This window comes from Felis catus, chromosome A1, assembly GCF_018350175.1.
Source record: "Felis catus isolate Fca126 chromosome A1, F.catus_Fca126_mat1.0, whole genome shotgun sequence".
NCBI classification, from domain to species: Eukaryota; Metazoa; Chordata; class Mammalia; order Carnivora; family Felidae; genus Felis; species Felis catus.
Genome location: NC_058368.1, coordinates 47,410,103 through 47,431,707, shown reverse-complemented (window position 1 = coordinate 47,431,707; position 21,605 = coordinate 47,410,103). Strand labels below are relative to the sequence as shown.

The 21,605-nt window shown below is 39.2% G+C and overlaps 2 protein-coding genes across 7 annotated transcripts in view; one reads left to right on the top strand and one right to left on the bottom strand.

Annotated features, from left to right (window-relative positions):
• Nucleotides 1–2,655, bottom strand: part of BORA (BORA aurora kinase A activator) — a 28,907-nt gene extending 26,252 nt beyond the window's left edge. For 2 of the 4 annotated variants that reach the window (XM_045054229.1, XM_045054232.1), the window contains exons 1-2: nucleotides 2,413–2,654; nucleotides 777–944 (exon numbers count right to left, since the gene is read on the bottom strand). In XM_045054229.1, coding sequence (XP_044910164.1) covers nucleotides 777–944; nucleotides 2,413–2,550 — 306 coding nt within the window. In that variant the 5' untranslated portion in view covers nucleotides 2,551–2,654. Of the gene's footprint in view, nucleotides 1–776; nucleotides 945–2,412 lie in introns of all 4 variants that reach the window. The other 2 variants (XM_045054237.1, XM_019827882.3) reach the window with 2 other exon arrangements.
• On the top strand, nucleotides 2,106–20,488 carry MZT1 (mitotic spindle organizing protein 1). 3 transcript variants are annotated; one of them, XR_002155207.3, is made up of 5 exons: nucleotides 2,110–2,386; nucleotides 2,726–2,821; nucleotides 12,788–12,933; nucleotides 17,248–17,442; nucleotides 18,735–20,488. XR_002155207.3 is itself a non-coding variant. In XM_019827887.3 (4 exons), the coding sequence occupies exons 1-4, from the start codon at nucleotides 2,314–2,316 to the stop codon at nucleotides 18,756–18,758; spliced, it is 339 nt and encodes a 112-aa protein (XP_019683446.2). In that variant the 5' UTR covers nucleotides 2,135–2,313; the 3' UTR covers nucleotides 18,759–20,488. The 3 variants fall into 3 exon arrangements, 1 of the variants encoding a protein (XP_019683446.2); XR_006595589.1 differs by lacking the exons at nucleotides 17,248–17,442; nucleotides 18,735–20,488 and adding an exon at nucleotides 9,121–9,476 and having other exon boundaries at nucleotides 2,106–2,386; nucleotides 12,788–12,923; XM_019827887.3 differs by lacking the exon at nucleotides 17,248–17,442 and having other exon boundaries at nucleotides 2,135–2,386.
• Nucleotides 20,489–21,605: the final 1,117 nt, after the last annotated feature.

Here is a 21,605-nt window from a genome sequence, read left to right as displayed (position 1 = left end):
GTTTTGAAGTCCCTAGATTAGTTATGTCTATTCCTTTAGAGTAGAGGTTGGCTTCTACAATCTGCAAGCTAAAAATGGTTGGAAAAACTAAAAGGATATTATCATTTTATGACATGTGAAAATTATATGAAATTTAAATGTCCATAAAGAGAGCTTTATTGAAACACAGCAAGGTCTCATTGTTTACATATTGCCTATGGTTGCTTTTGTGATACAAGGCATAGTGACTAGTTGTAACAGCAACAAGATGACCCGCAAAGCCTAAAATATTTACTGTCTGGCCCTTGACAGAAATAGTTTGGTGATCTCTGTATTAGAATACAAGCTTCTTGAGAGTTTGTGTCTGATGACCCTGACTTGTTCTCTACGTCTAGCACTTTATCGAATACAAAGCAGCATTCAAATAGGTTTCCTGAATAAATGAGAATAGATAATTAGAGAACATAGCTTCTCCTGGAATATGGTATTAGTTAATATATCAGCAATCATACTATCTAGGTACATCTAGTTACAGGAAGCCAACATATTATCTACTGAATAAAAAAAAGGGGAAATGCTAACAACATCAAAAAAACAAAAACAAAAACAAAAAAATCCACCTAGCTAACTTATTTTTAGCCCAACCACTACACTATAGTGAACATTACAACTAAAAAAGCACATTCCAGATATGTGTGCTCCATGATAAATTTCTCCCTTAACTTGCTAAGAAAAATGTTTACATTTAAAATAGTTTGTAAACACTAACTTATAAATACTAGTCAAGAATAACTTACTGGTAATTTCGTTGATTTAAAAACAGAAGGACTGGAGAGCGTTTGTTCATGGAGATTAGAATAATCACCAGGACTTTCGAAAGGATTCAAAACTGGGATCCTTCCTGGAGTTTCCGGTGTTATTTGCATTTTTGATTCTTTGACATCTCCCATAGCACAGAGAGAAAACTAAAAAGAAATAAGTATGGACAATAAAACTATAAAGTTCCACATCCACTGGGACAACTAAAATGTATTCAATAAGCATATTTCGCAAAAAAAAAAAAAAACCCTCAAAATCTAACGCTCTTGGGTTTTTTAAAAAAATATAGTTTACAAAGAGGCATCACATATAGTTTCTACAGCGATCCTTAAAATAACCTTGAAGGCTTAAAATAACCTTGAAGCGATCCTTAAAATAACCTTGAGGTATGGTAGTAGTGATACCATTTTGCAGAAGAATTAAGCTCAGAGAAGTTAAGTGGCATATAAATAGCAGTCAGCCAAATATGAATGTGTTCAGGATCGATCTGAGGCAACTAAATGTTAACAACAGACACAAAACTCTTTTCAACTAAAGGACTTACACCTATGGTTTCTTTATTTCACATCTCGAAGCATTTTGAACAACCTTCGGATATCCCAGCAATTGCCTATTAAACTGCAGTTACTAAACAACAGTTATTTACAACAAGCAAATACGAGACGAGGAAGCCTGTGCACGGGTGCCTTTCCTCCACATTAGCACCAATCAAATAAGTATGACTGATGAGGGCTAAGAAATTAACCACCTTTGGTTGCCTCTCCTCAAACATCCTCCTTTCGCTGACTTCCAGGGTAGAAGGCGAAACTGCATTGCTTTCAGTCATCGGGGGATACGACCGTGGATAAAGAATCCACTTCTTGGAAGGCTGAAGCAGCTGGTTTCGTTGGGTGAGGGGCAGGGTGGACACTCAAGCCAGTGTCACCCCCAACCCTACATGATCATACTTTGGCGTCCCCCCCACCCTCCAACTCTTCCTCACCTATTCCCTCGCTGCTCCCATTCACCCCGGGGACAGTGGGCAGGTGGGTTCCGAGAAAGGAAAAGTGATCTCTCCAATTCCAGACAAGAGGAAAGGCCAGGAACTACAAAGAACATACCTAGTGGTGTGTGTAAAAAGGAAGCCCCCCAATAGGCGACTCCAGGGCGCTCCCGAGGGGCCAGGCCAGCTCCCACGACAAGCACAGACTCTTTAACTCCCCGCTTCCGCGCTGTCTTAGGCCAACCAGGGCACGGGCCTTGTGGGGAGCTAGCCAATCGCGACGTACCGCTGTCCGCGAACCAACCAATCGCATCGAGGCCGCGTAGTAAATTCGAATGGCAACTCCTCGCTTCACATTCCGCGCTGAGTAACGAGGCTCCAAATTTAAATCAACGCAGCCTCACGCTGGCGACGAGCGCGAGGGGCGGAGCCTGCCCGGCGTGAGCTGAGGACGCGCGGTGTGATTGCCCAGGAGAAAGGAAGGCGCTCCAGTTCCGGGTCAGGCCCTTTTCCCGCCTCCCTCGGCCTCCGCCATGGCGAGTAGCAGCGGTGCCGGGGCGGCGGCGGCGGCGGCGAATCTGAACGCGGTGAGGGAGACCATGGATGGTGAGTGCCCGTTAGTCCCCCTTTACCTTGTCTCCGTTTCCCGCAGCCAGGCCTCCCAGGCGGCGATGAGTCCAGAAGGACTTTAGGTCCACTTCCTGCCCCAAACAGCATCTTTGAGGGTTCTCCCAAGGGACCCGCCAGGGCCGTAGGGCTGATGGCCCCATCCTTTGGGAGTTGTCTCTTCGTTCTTGCGTAGTTTGTCGCGCGCACGACGTTCAGGCCCCCACGTCAGCCCGGCACGCGCTCCGTGTTTACCGCGCGGGAGCCGCGCGCCGCCCCCTCCCCGCGCGCCACGCCCCTTCGCTGCGTCGGGTCCTCTTGTCCTTTCCCCCCTTGCAGGCCTCGGGAGCCGTTGTCGCCCCACGCACCCACTTCTGAGCCGGACCTGGTGCAGAGTCCCCCTTCCTTATAGTCCCGAGCGAGGACAGTCTGCAGGTCTGTAAGCCCCTTGCAGACAGTGGCCTTGTGTGTTTGGTCACCTCTGTGTCCTTTGTCTCTTAGCAGTACAGTAGGCGCTTGTTAGGTCAACCCCTTCATAACTGCTCTGTTCGTACTGGATCAAGTGACGCCCGTGTCTGAGACTGTAGGTGTATTTAACCTGTTTTCGCGCCCGCAAGCAAGCGGGCGTAAAGCCTGCGCACACGTGCTAGACGTGTCTTGGAGTTACCCTTTCTGTTTTCTCTACTCTCTGCCGGCTTGGCCACTTTGTACTCCTGGGGGTGAGTTTAGACAAGCTACTTAAACATCATTGAGCTTGCTTCTTTCTTTATTCTGTGTAAAATGAGATCACTTCCTCCTGAGGTTATTGTGAATATTTAAGACAACCAGGTAAAGGTGTATCAAAGGTGATCAAAAAGTAGTTACTTTTATTTTTATGTTATGTTACGTGTACATCCCACTTGCAGAATCCTTTGTCTCCTTTTTATTCGCATCCACCTATGTGTGTTTGATGGATGTTAAAACACTGCGTTTTTGACATTTTCCAGTGGATACTGACATCAGTCTCCATCTTTATTGAACCCTAACTGTGGTGTGCAGTTCTCACTAAGTAGTGTCAGCCTTCCCGCTGTATCTCCTTGTCTGCTTTACTGTAGGGCCCCACTTAGTGATTCAGCTGCCTCTTATGGGGGCTTCTAATAAGGCTTCTTGCTTTTTCTGCACAGGTTGCTGTTTCCTTTTTATTTTTTATTTTTTTAATGTTTATTCGTTTTTGAGACAGAGAGAGACACAGCATGAGAAGGGAAGGGGCAGAGAGAGGGAGACACAGAATGTGAAGCAGGCTCCAGGCTCTGAGCTGTCAGCACAGAGCCCGATGCGGGGCTCGAACTCATGAACTGTGAGATCATGACCTGAGCCGAAGTCGGAGGCTTAACCGACTGAGCCACCCAGGTGCCCCACTGCTTCCTTTTTAAGGAACTACTTATATTACTAGAATCTTTGCATCTAAGTTTTACTTACCAAGAATCTATTTGGTGTTTCTCCGAAACGTAGAATTTTGTTCTTAACACCATTTTCAGCTTATTTCCCGTTCTTTCTCAGTGTACCACAGCATATTAGTTTTATTTTGTAAGTGGACTTAAATACATAAGAAGTGATATGTGTATAACATTACAGGTTTCCCCAGCTTTCCGAAAGCAGTGTTCCCATGAAACTTTTCCTAAGCTGAAATGGTGTAAAGTGAAGAAGCAGTTAGTATTAACTTATATGGAAAATTTTTTGAGTGTTCTCAAATCCAGAAAATAATCTTTCTTGGACTTTTCTGATACCTTAAGACACATCTTGTTGACAGATATACAAAAGAAACAGAGATAAAGCACATGTGCTCCCGGTAATAGTTCAAAGCTCTGGCAGCTTGATGGTGAGATACTGAGTGTAATTCCTGGGGAAGGAGCTTGGCAGTGATGCTCTAAATGCTGGGGTTACATGCTAATGGCTTGCTGCAAACAAGCACTGAACACTATTTTCACTTTCTGCCTTTTTTTTTTTTTAACCCTCTTTGGATTTCTTTTGTTTAGCAAAAATAGCTATTAATATAGATCTTTCGTAAAAGCTAAGTGGAGACGAACTTTCAAAAAGTGGGGCGATGCTGGTTTTGTTTTACATCTTTGCTTGGAAGCCAGTGGGTTTTCTAACCGAATGGAGAGTAAGAGGCCTCCCTTCCTGTTAGTTTTCTTATGTTAGCTATGCTCAGGTCCTTATTTATATGGCCATAGAATCCCATTTGAATGGAAAACTCACATTTTATTGCTGGTGAAATTGCCGATGTACAAATGAGAACTGATTGTATTGGTTGCATCAAGATTTTTACTGAGAAGTGTGTGTAAAATGATTATTGAGAGTATAAGCATATGAAAAAGTGAAGAAATGACATTTTTTTCTTTAAAGTTTATTTTAAAGTTTATGTATTTGCTTTGAAAGAGAGGGAGAGCTGGGGAGTGGCAGAGACAGGGAGACAGAGTGAATCCCAAGCAGGCTTCACACTGCCAGCACAGAGGCCGATGTGGGGCTCAAACTCCTGAACCCTGAGATCGTGACCTGAGCCAAAATCTAGGGTTGGACACTTAACCCACTGAGCCACCCAGGCGCCTCATAAAGTCTATTTATTGAGAGAGCACACACACACAGGGAAGAGGGAGAGAGAGAATCTCAAACAGACTCTTGTTAGTGCAGAGCCTGACGCAGTGCTCGAACCCACAAACCGTGAGATCTTGACCTGAGCCAAAATCAAGAGTCCGATGCTCAACTGACTGAGCCACCCAGGTGCCCCTACAGATTGTTTTAAAAATAAAAATTCATAGAGAAGCTATGTGACTTTGAGAATGCTGCTCCTCTATACACAGTTTGCCCACAAACCTCAAGATAGAAAGGCCCCAGGTTGGCACTGGATCACCATTTGTTAAATGTGGCAGCTAGGGACTGTTATGTCCATTAGAACTCTAAACTTACAGAAAATCCCTGCCATATGTCATGCCATAATTAGAGTCTAAGACAGTCACATAAAATGTGAAGTTGAATTATTGTGAAGTTAACAGAAAACTATATTTTCCATCTTGTCTATAATAATTGAGACACAAAGGTAAACACAGTGACACACTGTAAATAATTGACCATACAGTGAATTGGACAAGTTTACATGTTGTCATTTTATAATCCCATCTTCCTTCACATTCATTCCCAGAAATAAAACTTTAGCTTGCCCAACGGGCTAGACTGAACTACCCAAATAGCATTAATATATGAAACTCTGTTAATGTGGGGTTTCCCTGTATTTATATCCACCCATGAGAGCCAAAAGTTTTTGAATCTGACTTCCCTCCTTCAAGGTCTAGTATATTTCTCCTCATTTTACTCCTCTCCCATCAGTACTAGAGTCAGCTAATAGTAATTTAATCTTTTAACGGATCTGAATGATGTTAGGGTCAGCTATGAACATTTTTATTTTTATTATAAAATAAAAACATTTTGATGATACTTCAGAAGCAAGTAGACTTTATAGTTTATCTATGTGGCTCACTCTGAAAGGAACCTGACCGATTCTGGTCCTAATTTAGTATACGGTCTTGTATCAGTCCCCTGCTCTCATTTTTAGATTCTTAACATTCTCTCCCAGATTCCTTCTTTAAAATGTCAGCCTTTTCCAGATGCCTGGGTGGCTCAGTTGGTTAAGTGTTTGATTTCAGCTCAGGTTGTGATCTCACGGCCCATGAGTTCGAGCCCTGCGTCAGGCTCTGTGCTGACCGCTCAGAGCCTGGAGCCTGTTTCAGATTCTATTCTCCCTCTCTCTGCCCACTCCCACTCGTGCTCTGTCTCTTTCTCTCTCTCCAAAATAAATAAACATTAAAAAAAATTTTTTTTAATGTCAGCCTTTTCAGCTACCCCTCTGTCTGTCCTCCAGTGTACTCAGTGACCTTTTTTGCTTTTCAGCGTTTTGACATTTTAGATACTCTTTATTGATAGTTTCATACTTTGAGTTTTGTTTTCCTATATTTTCTTTATGCCTCCAATTATTACTGGTAATTATGGTTTTTAACAATTTTGTTAAAAAAACAAAAACTTCTTTATCTTTCACGGTAGTGCTGCTTAGTTATATACCAGGTAGTCAGCTAGAAAAAGGAGTTAAGAGAGTTCACAGTGTACAAGGCAGTGTCAGTGAAACAAATGTATATTCCTTGCTGTCAGTCTAATTACTGATGGGAGAAATAAACCTAGCAGTCATTTTTCTTTCTTTGACCTTCCCTGCCTTCTTTTCTTTACTAAGCCCTTTCAATTCTTCCTACATCTCAAATTGAACCACTTGTCTCTATCTCTCCTGTTCATGCCATCTGCCATTCTATCACCAAGATCGCAATAACTTAACTGGACTCTCTTTCCAAGATCTATTCCATACTATGCAGCCAAAGTCTTTTAAAAATGAAAATCTGTTTGTATACTCCCGTTTTTATATCTTGCCAAAGTTCTGAAATCTTCAGTGGAGCCTTAGTGTGTGTTCATGTCTATCTTTTCTCATATTTTACACCTATGCTCCCCCTGTAATTACATTGCCTTTACATGAAGAGCCTTTCAGATCTATGAATTTATTCTGTGAACTTACCAAGTTCTGTCTAGCACAGGAACTTTTGCACAAGTTGTTTTCTTCACTCTCCCTCTCTTTGCACTTTTTCCTGCCTCTGCATTATTCAGGTTGTCTTCACCCTTGAAGTCTAAGTTTAATTGTCACTTTTTCAGAACAAATCTTTCCTAAACACTGTCACAACTAAGTAGGATGTCCTTGTAATTTGTTTTGGAGGTATGCTTTTCTTGTCCCTATTTCCCTTTTAACAAGGATCAGTTATTACTTCAATATCTATCTCACCTACACCATAATTTCATGAGGACTGGGACCATATTTACCTTTTCATAACTATATTTACAGCAGTAACATAGGCGTAAAATACATGTAAGTACCAATTACACAGTAGGCACTATAGAAGTACTTATTACCGACAGGTTATGAAGTTAGGAAGTAAAGATCAACATAAATCTTATAAGCAAGCTTAAAGGAAAGAAATACTAGTACTGAGATGGACCTGAAAGAGAGCATGGAATTACATAGAAAAAGGCAGAGGAGAAAAGCATGAACAAAGGCATGAAGAGCGAGCAGAGCATTTATGGATAGGGGTCTACCAGGAAGAGAAAACTGGGGAGGAGAATTTGTCGGTATCAGTTAATGATGATGGTGATGATAATGTTGGCGAGTTGGAGTAGGGTCAGAGTATGTGTTCTGGTTTTCTACTGTCCTGTAACAAACCATCCCATGGTTAGTGAAATAAAACAGCAACACTTGTTGCTCACAGTTGTGTACTTGTCTCTCACAGTTCTGGACATTGGCCAGTCTTGTCTGGGTAGTTCTCATTGGGGGTCTCTCGTGCATTGCAGTTAGTGCTGATTCTAGAGTCATCCCAAAGCTTCTTCACTCACGTATCTTCTATTTTTTTTTTTTTTTTTTTAGTTTATTTACTTATTTTGAGAGAGAGAGCGTGAGAGCAAGCAAGCGGTGGGGAGGGGCAGAGAAAGATGGAGAGAGAGAATCTGAAGCAGGCTCTGCACTGTTAGAACAGAGCCTGACGTGGGGCTCGAAACTCACGACCTGTGAGATCCTGACCTGAGCCGAAATCAAGAGTCAGACACTCAACCGACTGAGCCACCCAGGCACCCCACTCACATATCTTCTAGTTGACACTGTCTATTAGCTGGGCCTGCAGCACGGCTGTTGTCTGGAACATGTGGGTTTGCTCCCAGTTGGTGGCTGGGTTGCCAGGGAGAGTGTCTCAAGAGAGAGTCAGGAGGAAATTATATTATCTTTTTAAGCCTAGTGTCAGAAGTCATGCAGTGTCGCTGTTGAGAGATGCAGCCTATGAGACCTGAGCATACCTGCACATTCTTGCTCTGGAGGCCAAGAAGGCAAGGCCCTGACTGTTCTTTCTTCCTGCTATTTCTCAGGGAAATGTTTACAGTGACCAATGTGAGGAATGAGGTAACATCCATTCTACTTCAAGGTAAAGAGCAGGCTTGCTAACTGCTTACAGTAAAAGTAGGGATTTTCCATGCTTATTGTTCTTCTGTGACTGTAGTCTGGCAACATAATGTACTCTCTTGCTATGTAAAAAGGAAAATTACCTGGTTATTTCAGTGTTTGCTGAAAAGGTATTCATAAGACTCAACACTTTTTTCCTAATTTTAGAGTCTTAGCAAAGAAGACAGTAAATGCTACACCAAAGGATAGCTATATGAAATCACCATCATCCTTAACATGAATGTTAAAAGCATTCTAAATAAAATCAGAAATACCTGCTTTCACTGCTTTTTTTAAGCATTAATAGGAAAGTTTTAGCAGATAGTGCAGGATAAGAAAAGGAAAAGACTGTTAAGAAAGATGTGAAACTATTATTTGTAGGTAAAATGATTATCTATTAGAAAACACAAGAGAATCAACTGAAAACCGAAAAACTTCAGTAGAGTTAAAGATGACTGGCTACAAAATAAAAATAAGTATTACGAGCATATTATGGGTATCTGCACTAATCACTTAGAATATACCAAAGCAAGGTAGAATGAATTTGTGAAAACAATCAAAACTAAAAATTAAAGAAATTGATGATTCACTATCAAAATTGATGATGATTGAGCACTTGCCGAAACTTTCTGCTCCAAGCATATAAAAAGGACCGGAAATAATACTAACATGCAATTATCAGCCCAGCAGTGTTTAAAAACAAGAAAGGAAGATCTCCTGGTTAGAAAGAGAGGTTTTCCCCAAAGAGAAGAGCAGATGGGCACCACAGCAGGAGATTGGGAATGAAACCTGACAAAGCATGCTGCCCTGCCTGAGAGAAGCTGGGGCCAGAAACGAGCCATCTGCCACGGCCAGGGATTGGGAAGGACCGTCCGTGTGTCCTGTGGGTCTGGAGCCAGGGTGTTTCCACCAGTCTGATCCAGAGGGCTGGGGCTGGCGTGACACTACCGGTCCAAGGATGCTTCTCCAATTCAGGACATCAATAAAGATCTCCTTTGGAAGATGAGCTTCCAACCAGAAGTCACAGAAGTACCTAAGGTAGATGAAAAACATAAACAACTCACATACAAATTGAAAAAGAGGGAGAAAGTTTAGTAGTAACAGGTAACTCTTTTTTTGAGCACTACCAGATGCCAGTGGACACGGCGTTCTGAGTATGTCCTGTAATCCTCACAATGATCCTGTAAAGTATTATTACCCCACTTTCACAGAATGATAAAATAAAGGCATAGAAAGGTTACCTTGCTTATTACTAAGTAATGAAGGTGACATTTGAACTCACCTAAGAGGTACTTAGCCTCTAGAGAGCAGACACTTAAGCATTCTCTTTTCCTGCTGGCTTATACTTAAAGAAACAGAAAACACAAATCTCAAAAATGGCCAAAGATAAGAATATACTTTCAAATAGATAAAGGCAGAAACAACAGTCATGAAATAAGTGGTTATAAAAAAGCATGTAACTATGAAATAAGAACAAGCAGAGGCACTGGGTCACTCAGGGTTAAGCGTCCCAACTCTTGATCTCAGCTCAGGTCTTGATCTAACAGTTCATGGGATCTAGCCCCACGTTGGGGCTCCTTGCTGACTGGGCAGAGCCTGCTTGAGATTCTCTTCTTTCCCTCTCTCTCTGCCCACCCCCACCCCCACTCCCCACCGTTACTTGCACTCTTTCCTGCTCTGTCTTTCAAAAATAGTTAAATAGAGGCACCTGGGTGGCTCAGTTGGTTAAGCGTCTGACTTCAGCCAGCTCATGATCTCAGGGCTTCTTGAATTCAAGCCCCATGTTGGGCTCTGTGCTGACAGCTCAGAACCTTGAGCCTGCTTCAGATTGTGTGTCTCCCTCTCTCCCCGCTCCCCACTCGTGCGCACGCACGCGTGGTCTCTCTCTGTCTCTCAAAAAGTGAATAAACATTAAAAAGTTCAGATAAACTTAAAAACAACAAGCAATTCTGAGGGGAAATTAGAAATCTCAAAATAGAGTTAGTGAAATAAATTCAACATAACATAAATTACAGCCTACATACAGCTGAAGAGCATTATTGGTATGTTGGCATATCCAGACTGAAGAAATGAAATGGAAAGGGCTGTCAGCTTCCAGCCATGGTGGAGGAACAACCCGGATTTACCCTCCTGCCTGGAAAACAACAACAAAACCGATACAGAACAATGGTTTTCAAGACACTGGACAGCAGGCTGTGAAGGAAAGTGATCCTAAGCACAGTAAATGAAGTGAGCCCAGTACTTTCCTGTTCTTGGTACCTTTAGAGAGTTCCCAGCAGTTGGGGGGTGTTGCGAACCCAGGTAGAACTCTTTGGACCCCCTGAGTTAGCAAAAGGAGGTTATTGAGTCCAGGGAGACCAAGGCAGGTAGAGTTTGCAAGACAGAATACCTGAGAGGAAAGAGCTTACAGAGAGAGGATTCTGGAGATCAGGAGAAGGGTCCTCCTCAAATATTCAGAAGAGCATTGATTAGCACCTATGTATGAGGAAAGTACCCAAAAAGCTAGAAAACGCATCCAAAAGAATTAGAAGGAACAGTACACCGTGCTTATACAAGGCTTCTCTCTACCAGCCGGAATGGAAAGCTTCATAATTCACGAGGCATTGAGTATAGTACTCAGGAGCATCTTTCCTCAGTGATGAGGAACAGTTAGCTGTGCACTAAACAGGGCTCTAATCCTGACTATGTAAATCTTAAATGACTCAAACTGTTTTCAGTTAACTGCATCTCATTACAAAGCTTAAGAATATGTACAGAAATACTTATCAACCAACAAGGTAAAATTTATAATGTCAAGCATCTAATAAAAAATTATTAAGTATACAAAGCAGGAAAATGCAACCAATGATAGGAGAAAATTGAATCAGTTGAAACAGACCCAAAATTGACACAGTTAGAATTAGCAAGACAAGGACCTTAGAACTGTACTCCATGTGTTCAAAAAATTAATTAGAGGCATGGGAGACTTTTTTTTTTAAAAACTTGAAATTCTGGAGATGAAAATGAATGTCTAATATAAAAAGGTGAAAAGGGTCCATTTCATGCACATTGTGAATAGTGTAATAGTTTTCAGAAGGAGTTAGACTTAATGGATCATTCAGTATTGTTAACTTGTCCATTCAACACCGTAGTTTTTATGCAATGCAAGTCAGAATCCACCTGGAGTTTGTTTTTGGAATTGATCAGGATTTTTATGTTCACTGAGAGAACAAAAAAGCTTACAAAAATGAAAGATTACAAAGAATCTTGAACCTTCTACATGCTGATAAAAGTTAGTAATTAAATAAGATAGACATGCAACAAATCCATAGGTAAATGGGAATTTACTATGTGATAAAGGTGGCATCTTAATTGAATGGTAAAAATATAAGTCACTCAACAAATAGTATTGAGGCAGTGAACTTATTTCAGATCCTATTTTCCACCCGAACTCCAGGGAGTTAAATATTTAAATGTTTATAGGTGGGCAGGAAATAAACTTTGAAGTGACGGAAGGATATACTGATGGATAATTCTATAATCTTTGCATGGGGAATAACCTTCTAAATATAATGCCAAGAGAAAATAATACAGGAAGCAATAGATAATATGTTGACCATTGACTTAACAAATTCTAAACATGCTCTGGGGAACAACCACCATAAAACAAAATTTAATGAAGCCAATGTATTTATATTCTGTGCTGCTTTTTGCTAGTGTTTCTCATGTCAATTACTTTTATAAACTACAATAAAATGAAGTAACTATAAAAAATGAAGTTAAAAAATAAACTTTTGTTTTTTACTATTAGATTTTAACAGACATGAGTCTGTCAAATTGTAGACGCTTCTAAGCACTTTTAAAGCCTTAAATATGTACATTACTGAACAATTCCACTTCTAGGAATTTATCCTAATAAAATGAAATTAGTATGTACAGATGCTTATCACAGTATTACTTCAGTGGGGGGAAACATGAGACCCACTTAACTCTTAAAATAGAGTAGCTAAGTAATGTATGGTGTTTTCATATAATGGGATGTTAATGTGACTAAATTACATTGTAAAAGGTTACTAAAAAATGGGGAAATGTTCAGAATAATCCTGATTATGATGCATATACTTAAGATATTAAGTGAGTGGTAGAATATAAATCACAATGTAAAATGCAGTTATGAGGAGGGAGGGTGATGTAAGTCTAGTTTTGGTTCTAGGACTAAGTAAGAGCAAGACAGTATACTTGACAATTTCAAAATCTAGGGATGCTGTGCTAGTTCTTTGATATTGTGCAGTATTCTATGAATTAAAAACAGTAATGTGTGCATATTTTTAAATGTAATTTTTTTGAAGTTTTCTCAATGTCTTTTTCAGTTCTGTTGGAAATTTCAAGAATTTTGAATACTGGCTTAGATATGGAAACTCTGTCTATTTGTGTACGTCTTTGTGAACAAGGAATTAACCCAGAAGCTTTATCGTCGGTTATTAAGGAACTTCGCAAGGCCACTGAAGCACTAAAGGTTAGAGATTTGTATGTTAGTTCATTGTAAATAAAAATACTTTTTTATTTTTTAATGGATTTATGTGAAAGATCCTAGTTAAATGTTATTAAATTAACTTCTGTCACCATTAGAAATTCTGAAAACCAGGATCTTTGTAGCATATGTTCAACTACAAAAATTGCTACTATCGTGGACCATGTTGTCTCTCACAGAAGTCTCCAGCTGTGTTTAGAATTTTCCTTGTGTTGTGACTAACGTTGTGTCTGTGCCCAAAAAGATATGTTCAAGGCCGGTACCTGTGAATGTGACCTTACTTGGAAATAGTGTATCAGCAGGTGTAATTAAGTTAAGGTGAGCTCATAATGGATTAATGAGCGATGTTCTTATTAGACAAGGAAAATTTGGACCAAGATACACGAAAAGAGTGCCATGTGGAGACACAGACAGACATGAGAGAATGGCTTGTGACAGTGGAGGCAGAGATGAGAGTGGTGGCCAAGGATTGTTGGCAGCCATCAGAAGCTAGGAAGAGGCAAGGAAGGATCTTCTGCTAGAGCCTTCTGACTCCTTGCTGTTGGACTTCTAGCCTTTAGAACTGTGAGAAAATAAATCTCTGTTGTTTTCAGCCACCCAGTTTGTTTGGAACCTGGTGATGGCAGCTCTAGAAATCTAACTCAGATTTCACTTTTAGAAAGTGGGGTGCTGTTGTAATAAACACCTACAAGTGAGGAAGTGGCTTTGGAATTGGGTGATGGGTTGAGGTGGGAAAATTTTACACCACTTAATAGAGCCCAGATTTCCTTGAAAAAACTTGGTAGAAATGTGGACATTAAAAGCAGTTCTGGTGAGGGCACAGAAAAGAGAGGAGAGCTGTACGGAAAGCTTTGTTTGTCTTAGAGAATACACACATTATTATGAACAGAATGTTACTGGAAATAATGGACGTTAAAGGGGCTTCTGGTGAGACCTCATGAGGATCATATTATTGAACTCTGGAGGGAAGGTTGTCCTTGCTATAAAGTGACAGAGCACTTGGCTCAATTATGTTTTACTATTGGAAGAAAAATAAAACTTGTAAGTGATGAACTTGGATAGCTAGCAGAGGAAATTTCCTAGCAAAGTGTGGAAAGTGCAGTCTGATTTTTCCTTTGCTACTGAAAAATAAAATATAAGAGGAATGAGAAATCAAGGAAGGAACTGGTAAGTGAAAAGGAACCACCACTTGATTTGGAAAATTATCAGCCTTACCCCAGAGCGTGCTCTGGAGAGAAGGCCCAGGGTGTGGATGTGGTAAGGAGATTATGTGCATGACTCCTAGATGCAGTCAACTGTCTGTGCACAGAACACTGCCAACCTGACTGAAAGCAACCGGGACAAAATGAAAGAAGGCTAGGGTTCTTTAGGAAGGAAACTAACACAAAAAGGTAAACAGAGCAAAAATTTATCATAAAGAGACTATCTGTACAGTTCTCACTGCCAGCACCCAGAAGTTGCTGGGAGCTCCCCCATCACTAACGTGTCCTGTTCCCCTTCCAGTAGCTACTGTCCTGACCTTTATGGTAGATACTTTCTTTGAACAGTTTTACTGTCTAACATGGGTCTTTAAACACTGCAGGCTAATTTTATAAAATTTTCGAGCTTGATATAAAGAGAATCTTAGAGCACAGTCTTTACCTAGTTCTTCATTTAACATTATGTTTTTTTTTAATCTTTATTTTTGAGAGAGAGACAGAGCATGAGCATGAGCAGGGGAGGGGCAGAGAGAGGGAGACACAGAATCTGAAGCAGGCTCTATCCAGGCTCTGAGCTGTCAACACAGAGCCCGACACGGGGCTTGAACTCCACGCACCACGAGATCAGTACCCACGCTGAAGTCAGAGGCTTAACTGACTGAGCCACCAAGGTGCCCCCATTTAACATGTTTGAGAGAGTTTTTGTGTTCTGGTTTTTTTGAGTATAGTTGACATACAATGTTACATTAATTTCAGGTGTACAACTTAGTGACTTGACAGGTTTATACTATGTTATATGTTCACCAAAAGCTGCCATCTGTCCCATGACATCACTATATTTCTTGATGCCTCGCCTTTTATTCCTGTGACTTATTCATTCTGTAACTGGAAGCCTGTCTCTCCCTCTCCCCTCACGCGTTGTGCCCATCTGCCTCCCTGCTCCCTTCTGCAACCATCAGTTTGTTCACTTTTTATAGGTCTGATTCTGATTTTGTTTTTGTTTTTTGGATTCCACTTATGAGTGGGATCATGTGAGGGTCATTTATGTTGTGTGTAGCTGTAACACAGTCCTTTCCACTGGAATAATCATGCTTCATTACACAAATATACTACTATTTATTTATCCTTTCTACCTTGTGTGGACATTCGATTGCTTCCAGTGTGAGGCTATTAGGAATATGCTGCTGTGAGTATAGTTGTCCATGTCTCGTGATGCATATATGTGTGCATTTCCTTTGGGTGTGTATTCTAGAAATAAAGTTTCTTGGTTGTTAGGTTATGTTTATCTTCAACTTGAATAGATAATGCTAAACTCTTCTAAAGTAGTTGTGCTAATTTCTGTTTCCAGCAGCAGCATGCGAATTTCCCTTCCTTGCTCCACGTCTTTGTCAATACTTAATATTGGGAGTGTTTTTAATTTTAGTCATTTTTGCTGGGTATGTGTAGGTTTCTTATATGGTTTTATTTGCATTTCTTCTAATACCAGTGAGGTTGAATGTGCTTACATATTTTTGGCCATTTTCTTTTGCGAGATAACCGTTTCAAGTTGCTTGCCCATTTTTTCTGGCTTATTTTCCCTTTTTTACTGGTAGTCTTTCCTTAAGTATTCTGAATGTGAACCTTTTGTTAACTGTGCATGTAAGATTACTAAGTTCTTTTAGTCAGGTTTTTAAATAATTATAAAATCTATTCAGACTTGGGGCACTGGGTGGCTCAGTTGGTTAAGTGTCCAACTCTTGATTTCAGTTCAGATCATGATCTCACAGTTCATGAGTTCGAGCCTTGCATTGGCCCCACACTGACCATGCAGAATCTACTTAGGATTCTGGCTCTCCCTGTCTCTCTCTTCCCCTTCCTGTTTGCAGGCACATCCTCTCTCTCTCTCTCTCTCTCTCTCTCTCTCAAAATAAATATTTAAAAAAAAAAAAACACAAACCGGGAGGAGAATCCTGAAGAGTTTGTAGCAAAGAAGAAAATTGTTAATTAGAACTTTTTCATGTTTTCTTTAAAGGCATTTTTGAAATCTGTATATAATTTGTATTAAAGAAGGAAACAAATCCTTCAGAATCACCCACAAGATAACCAGTGATATTTGGCAAATACCATTCTAGATGGTATGCTACTTTAAAAATAATGTGAACCACACCTGTCTTTCCTTGACCACTCTTTACTCTTTACAGACTTTTTAAATTTTTTTTTTAATGTTTGTTTATATTTGACAGAGACAGAGTATGAGTTGGGGAGGGGCAGAGAGAGGGAGACACAGAATCTGAAACAGGCTCCAGGCTCCGAGCTTTCAGCACAGAGCCTGACGTGGGGCTTGAACTCATGAGCTGTGAGATCATGACCTGAGCCAAAGTCGGATGCTCAACCGACTGAGCCACCCAGGCGCCCCATCTTTACAGACTTTTTAAATGTATGGTTGTTTTCCCCTTTTTGGGTGGTTGCTAGTAATTAATTTCTCTCATACTTTTTCTTTCAAAACTAAAAATAGGGTAAGGAAAAACTGTTCCTATTGTGTTTTACTGCCTTTACCTTGAAATCCTGGTGATTAGAATATAATTGTATGGTACTTAACTCTATTTTAGAATGTGTAAAATATAAATCGAGGACATCCTGAAATGTTGCAAGGAGCTGTTGGTCTGAAACATCCAGTTTTTCCTTTGTTCTTTAGTTAACTGTAGAAAATTGCAACCATTCTTCATTAATTATTTTGCCTTTCTTTCTCATAGATTTGTATACTGATAATGTTTAAGTCATTTATAGTAAAAGTAACTGGTTGTGTGTAACACAATTAGGTCCGTTTCTTAAGCATCAATAGATATGTCACATTATGTGTATCTCTCACAGCATAGATAGGACGTTAGGTACAGTTTTTAAAAAATAGACTTTATTTTTATGAATGATCTATCAACACTGAATTTTGGTATTGTCTCCTTAGAGCTAGTATTTATGTGTAAGTAATCATTCACACATTGTGATTTCAGAAATTCTGGGCAAAACCTACTTTCCTGTATCTTCTACTTTTAGTGCCAAGGGGCCTTGAATTGTACTGTTGATGCATTCCTATGCAGAATAAGCCTTGCCCTTTCTCTTGCAGCTGTCCTGTATGATGATATCTTAGGGTGACCGACGTGTCTCCTCACTGTATGAACATCTTGTACAGCATGAGGACATTGGAGACAGCTGGGAGAGAAATGAGAGATTCAATAAGTCTTGTGTCCCCACCCATCCTCCCAAAGGAGGGAATAAATGTACACAGGAAAGGGAAGTGTGAAAGACAAGACTTGTTAAGGTTGGTTTTTCCCCAGGGCCAATGCTTACGAGATTTTGGAGTCTCTAATGACAATCTGGTAACTAGTTCTCTAGGATGCCATTACTGTCCTTTCAAACAGAGTAGTGCTACATTCATGTAATGGGAATGCTGTACAGGGTTAATGGTTTGCTTAGTTTAGGTGAAAATACTTATTTCAATGTCTGTATCTTGGAGGAGAATCTCTAAAATTCGTATGAAAATGGAATGCGGCTGGACAAAAAGTTAAAGGTACTTTAATTTTTAAAAATTTCTGTAGTTGTCTATATTATTTCAAGTCTTCTTTGAAGTAGATGATACTAAAAAGTAGGTTAGGAAGAAGACAAAGTGCCTAAAGGTATGTAGCTAAAACTAATATAAGAACCTATAAAGGTAGAAAGAAGTAAGAAATCTTTTAGAATAAGGGGAATGTTTTTCAAACTAGTTTTCTAATCCTTGTGAATAATAAACCTAAAGAAGCGAAAGGCTAATTAGAATAGCCAACTATCTGGACGAGGTAGGTTCTGTTGATTGCAGAGAGAAGGTTTCAGATTGAGAACTACAATTTTCCCAGCACGTTAAATGATTTTCATGAAAGGCCTTCGGACTTAGACTAAACATAAAAGCAAGTTTTAATTATGAAGTTGAAACATACATGAATTACAAGTTTACTCTGTATTTCTGAAACACTTGTTTAAAATCATCATTTTCATATTTGGAATTAAGAAATTACTTGTTTAAATTTTTATCTTTTAGAAATCTGTATCAAATCATTTACTGATAATAATATAGTGTCTGGAAATTCCTGCAGAATAATCAGGGAAAGTATACAAGTTGGTGGAATAGGTGAAGCAGGATTAGCCATGTGTTCAGTATTCCTTTTGCCCTTTTTTTCTCTGCCCTGTAACAGAAAGGTCTTTTTCATTCTTAATCCCCTTTTCACACTAAAATGAAACCTGCAGAAACAGATAAACCAATAAAGACTGGATAAGGTGGATACAGTGTGTGGACAAGGTCTGCTGTGGGTCAGTTTTTCCAGTAGCAGTATATTTTTATTTTTACGTTAACTGCATTAAGGTGATATAACAATTTTCCACTGTTAGGCTAGCAGTCAGTTCAAAAGGTAGTTCTAATGTACTGCAAAAAAGTGAAAAACACTGCATTATCCTGATGCAAGTGGCTTGGTATATGTGGGGGAGGAATTGTTTGTTAATGACAGTACAGTATTGACAAATATATCTCTGTGGTGTCTTTTCCATGATTTTATTATAATGAAACTTACTTTCTTGTTCTAGGCTGCTGAAAATGCGACAAGCTGACTTTCTGGAGAAATCCTGATGAGATATGTCAGGCTCTTCAAGAGGATTTGAAGATTGCATTGTAGTCAAGAATGTACAATGAAATTACTGCATGCAGCAGTGTAGAAACATTTTCCTTTTTAAAAGAATTATAAAACCATAGCTTTATAAATCAGTGGAAAATGGCTTACAGAGAGAACTATCAGATGTGTTTACATCACATCTTACTTTTTTTTAACAGCTCTAATGCTGGTTCATATTTATGTATTCCTTATTTATAGCTCTGATAGCTTTAATTTTCTAAGCAGTCTGTCTATCAGATGTGCACATCTGCTGTGCCTGGTTGAAGTATAGTGGAGCCCATCAGAAGTAATGTAGTAGTTATGACTTGTTGACATTTCCATTATAAAATTTAATTTTGAATTGTTTATGCAAAATAACCGTGGATTCATGTTGTATTGGGTTAAAAGTTGACAGAATTTCAGCCACCTTATTTATGGATTTGATTTAGACTTAGGTATATCAGAATCTTTCTTATAAGAGCATGGAAATCATTGTTTTCATCTGCTCTTTAACAAAGAATATTTAGTTTTTTAAACAGAAGTTTTTCTGGCAGTTAATCGTATGAACCAGATTGTTTTTGTATTGACTGAAAAATAAAACTTAGAAACTTAGATTTTAAAAGTAATGACAGTGCTTAGTTTTATTTATCATTTGGATTATTTACATTTAATGAGAATATTAATTGATAATATTTTTTTCTAAGTTTTATACTCTAAACATGATGGCCTAGAAAAATAAAGCATAGTGAAACATTTCCAACAGGCAAAATTCTTTAATTTTATTACAGAACAAAAATTTGAGTGGGTATCTAATAAATCACTAAAGAGGAAGTATCTTTCAACAAATATGATATTTTCTGAAGGAATACATATTTGCGGTCATTAAACAAAAAGTAAATAATCAAATGTTCTATATCAGGAATTTTAAGTATCAACTTTCTAAGGTCACTTTTTTGTGTCATTATTTTTTCCCTGAAAGTTTTAATGAATCAAAGTGATGGTTCAAAATAAATTTTGGGGAATTTACAATAGTGTTAATTCTGCTCCTGTAACAGAATCTCAATGGGATATTTTCCCCAAGACTAATATTTTAATCTGATCTTATTTTAGGTTTTGTTAGCATTCTTTTAAATGATAGTACAAGCATTTACTCTAGCAGCTTTTTTCTTCAGACAAAGTAAGGCTTAGTAGTATCTAAGTGGCAACCTCTGTACTGTTGTAAAAATCTCATCTTTTAATTATTTTGACTTTGTAAGTGGATAACCTCTTTACCAAGGGCACTGGAAGGTCTATTGGCAGAACCTGGTTGGGAGACAATAACGACTTGTGATGCTAAATCATTTATTTGTTAATAAACACTGCATATATTGCATGTTGTTACTTACAAAATCATAAAGAGAACACATTTGTCAGGCTCCAAAATTTGTATATACCCTTAGGCCACAAGAGTTAATAGTTTTATTTATGATTTTGTAGATTAAGTTATTTATGTATGAAACAAAGCAGGAAAATATATTGAGTATGTTTACAAAGAACTTTAATGTGTTACACTTAAATGTAAACATATATTTTTAATGCATACTTAAGTACTATTTAACAAAATCAAAACAAATTATAATGATACAATTGGCAGTGTTATGCATGTTGTCAGTGACAAAAATAAAACCATTTTGGTGGTATTGGCATGTACTTTTGATTTAGTTTATGCTTTTGTGTGTACAACTTGTGTTTCTGTAGGTATTCTTATATTTAGATGCTGATTAGTTACATGTGAATGAAGACTATTTGAGGGCAGACTAAACTTACAGTGTAAAATCAGGCTTGAGGTAGGAAATGGAATATTTTTCTCCTGGTACTTAAAGGAGATAGCTATATTAGCATTGCCCAGGCTTCCCCTGGGTGGGTTAAGCGTCCAACTTCAAGTCACATGATCTCCTGGTTTGTGAGTTCCAGCCCCTCGTCAGGCTCTGTGCTGACAGCTCAGAGCCTGGAGCTCACTTGGGATTCTGTGTCTCTCTGCCCCTCCCCCAGGTGCCCTAAGCCACATTTTATGTATATATATTTTTACATTTTTTTTCATGTTTGTTTTTTTGTGTGTGTGAGAGAGAGCGAACGGGGGGGGGGGGGGGCAAAGAGAGAGAATCTGAAGCAGGATCCATGTTGTCAGCACAGAGCCCGACCGACAAGGGGCTTGAATCCACAAACTGTGAGGTCATGACCTGAGCCAAAATCAAAAGTCAGATGCTTAACTGACTGAGCCATCCAGGCACCCCTTGCCTTATTTTATATTTTAAAATGTGTGCAACATAAAATTTACTATTTTAACCATTTTTAGGTTTTACAGTTCAGTGACAGTAACAACATTCACACTGTTGTGCAACCATCACTATCTAAAACTTCTTATTATCCAAACAAATTCTACCCATTAAGTGGTAACTCCCCACTTCCCTTTAGCCCATTTTTCTAGGTGAACATTTTTCTATTTTTTTCTGTGAATTTGACTATTCTAGGTACCTCATATAAGTCAAATCATACAGTATTTGTCCTTTCATGTCTCTTTTCACTAAGTGTTAGGTTTTCAAGATTCTTCCATTATAGACGCAGCTGGGTGGTTCAGTCGGTTAAGGGTCAGACTTCAGCTCAGGTCATGATCTTATGGTTCATGGGTTTGAGCCCCACATTGGGCTCTGTGCTGACAGCTCAGAGCCTGGAGCCTGCTTCGGATTCTGTGTCTCCCTCTCTCTCTCTGTCCATCCCCTGCTTGTAGTCTATCTCTCTCAAAAATAAATGTTAAAAAAAAAATTAA

Coding starts and splice junctions, on each gene's coding strand:
- MZT1 (XM_019827887.3), top strand. CDS start 2,314: ATGGCGAGTAGCAGCGGTGCCGGGGCGGCGGCGGCGGCGGCGAATCTG. Junction 2,387..2,725: donor GGTGAGGGAGACCATGGATG/GTGAGTGCCCGT, acceptor CCCCCCTTGCAG/GCCTCGGGAGCCGTTGTCGC. Junction 12,934..18,734: donor AGGCCACTGAAGCACTAAAG/GTTAGAGATTTG, acceptor TTCTTGTTCTAG/GCTGCTGAAAATGCGACAAG.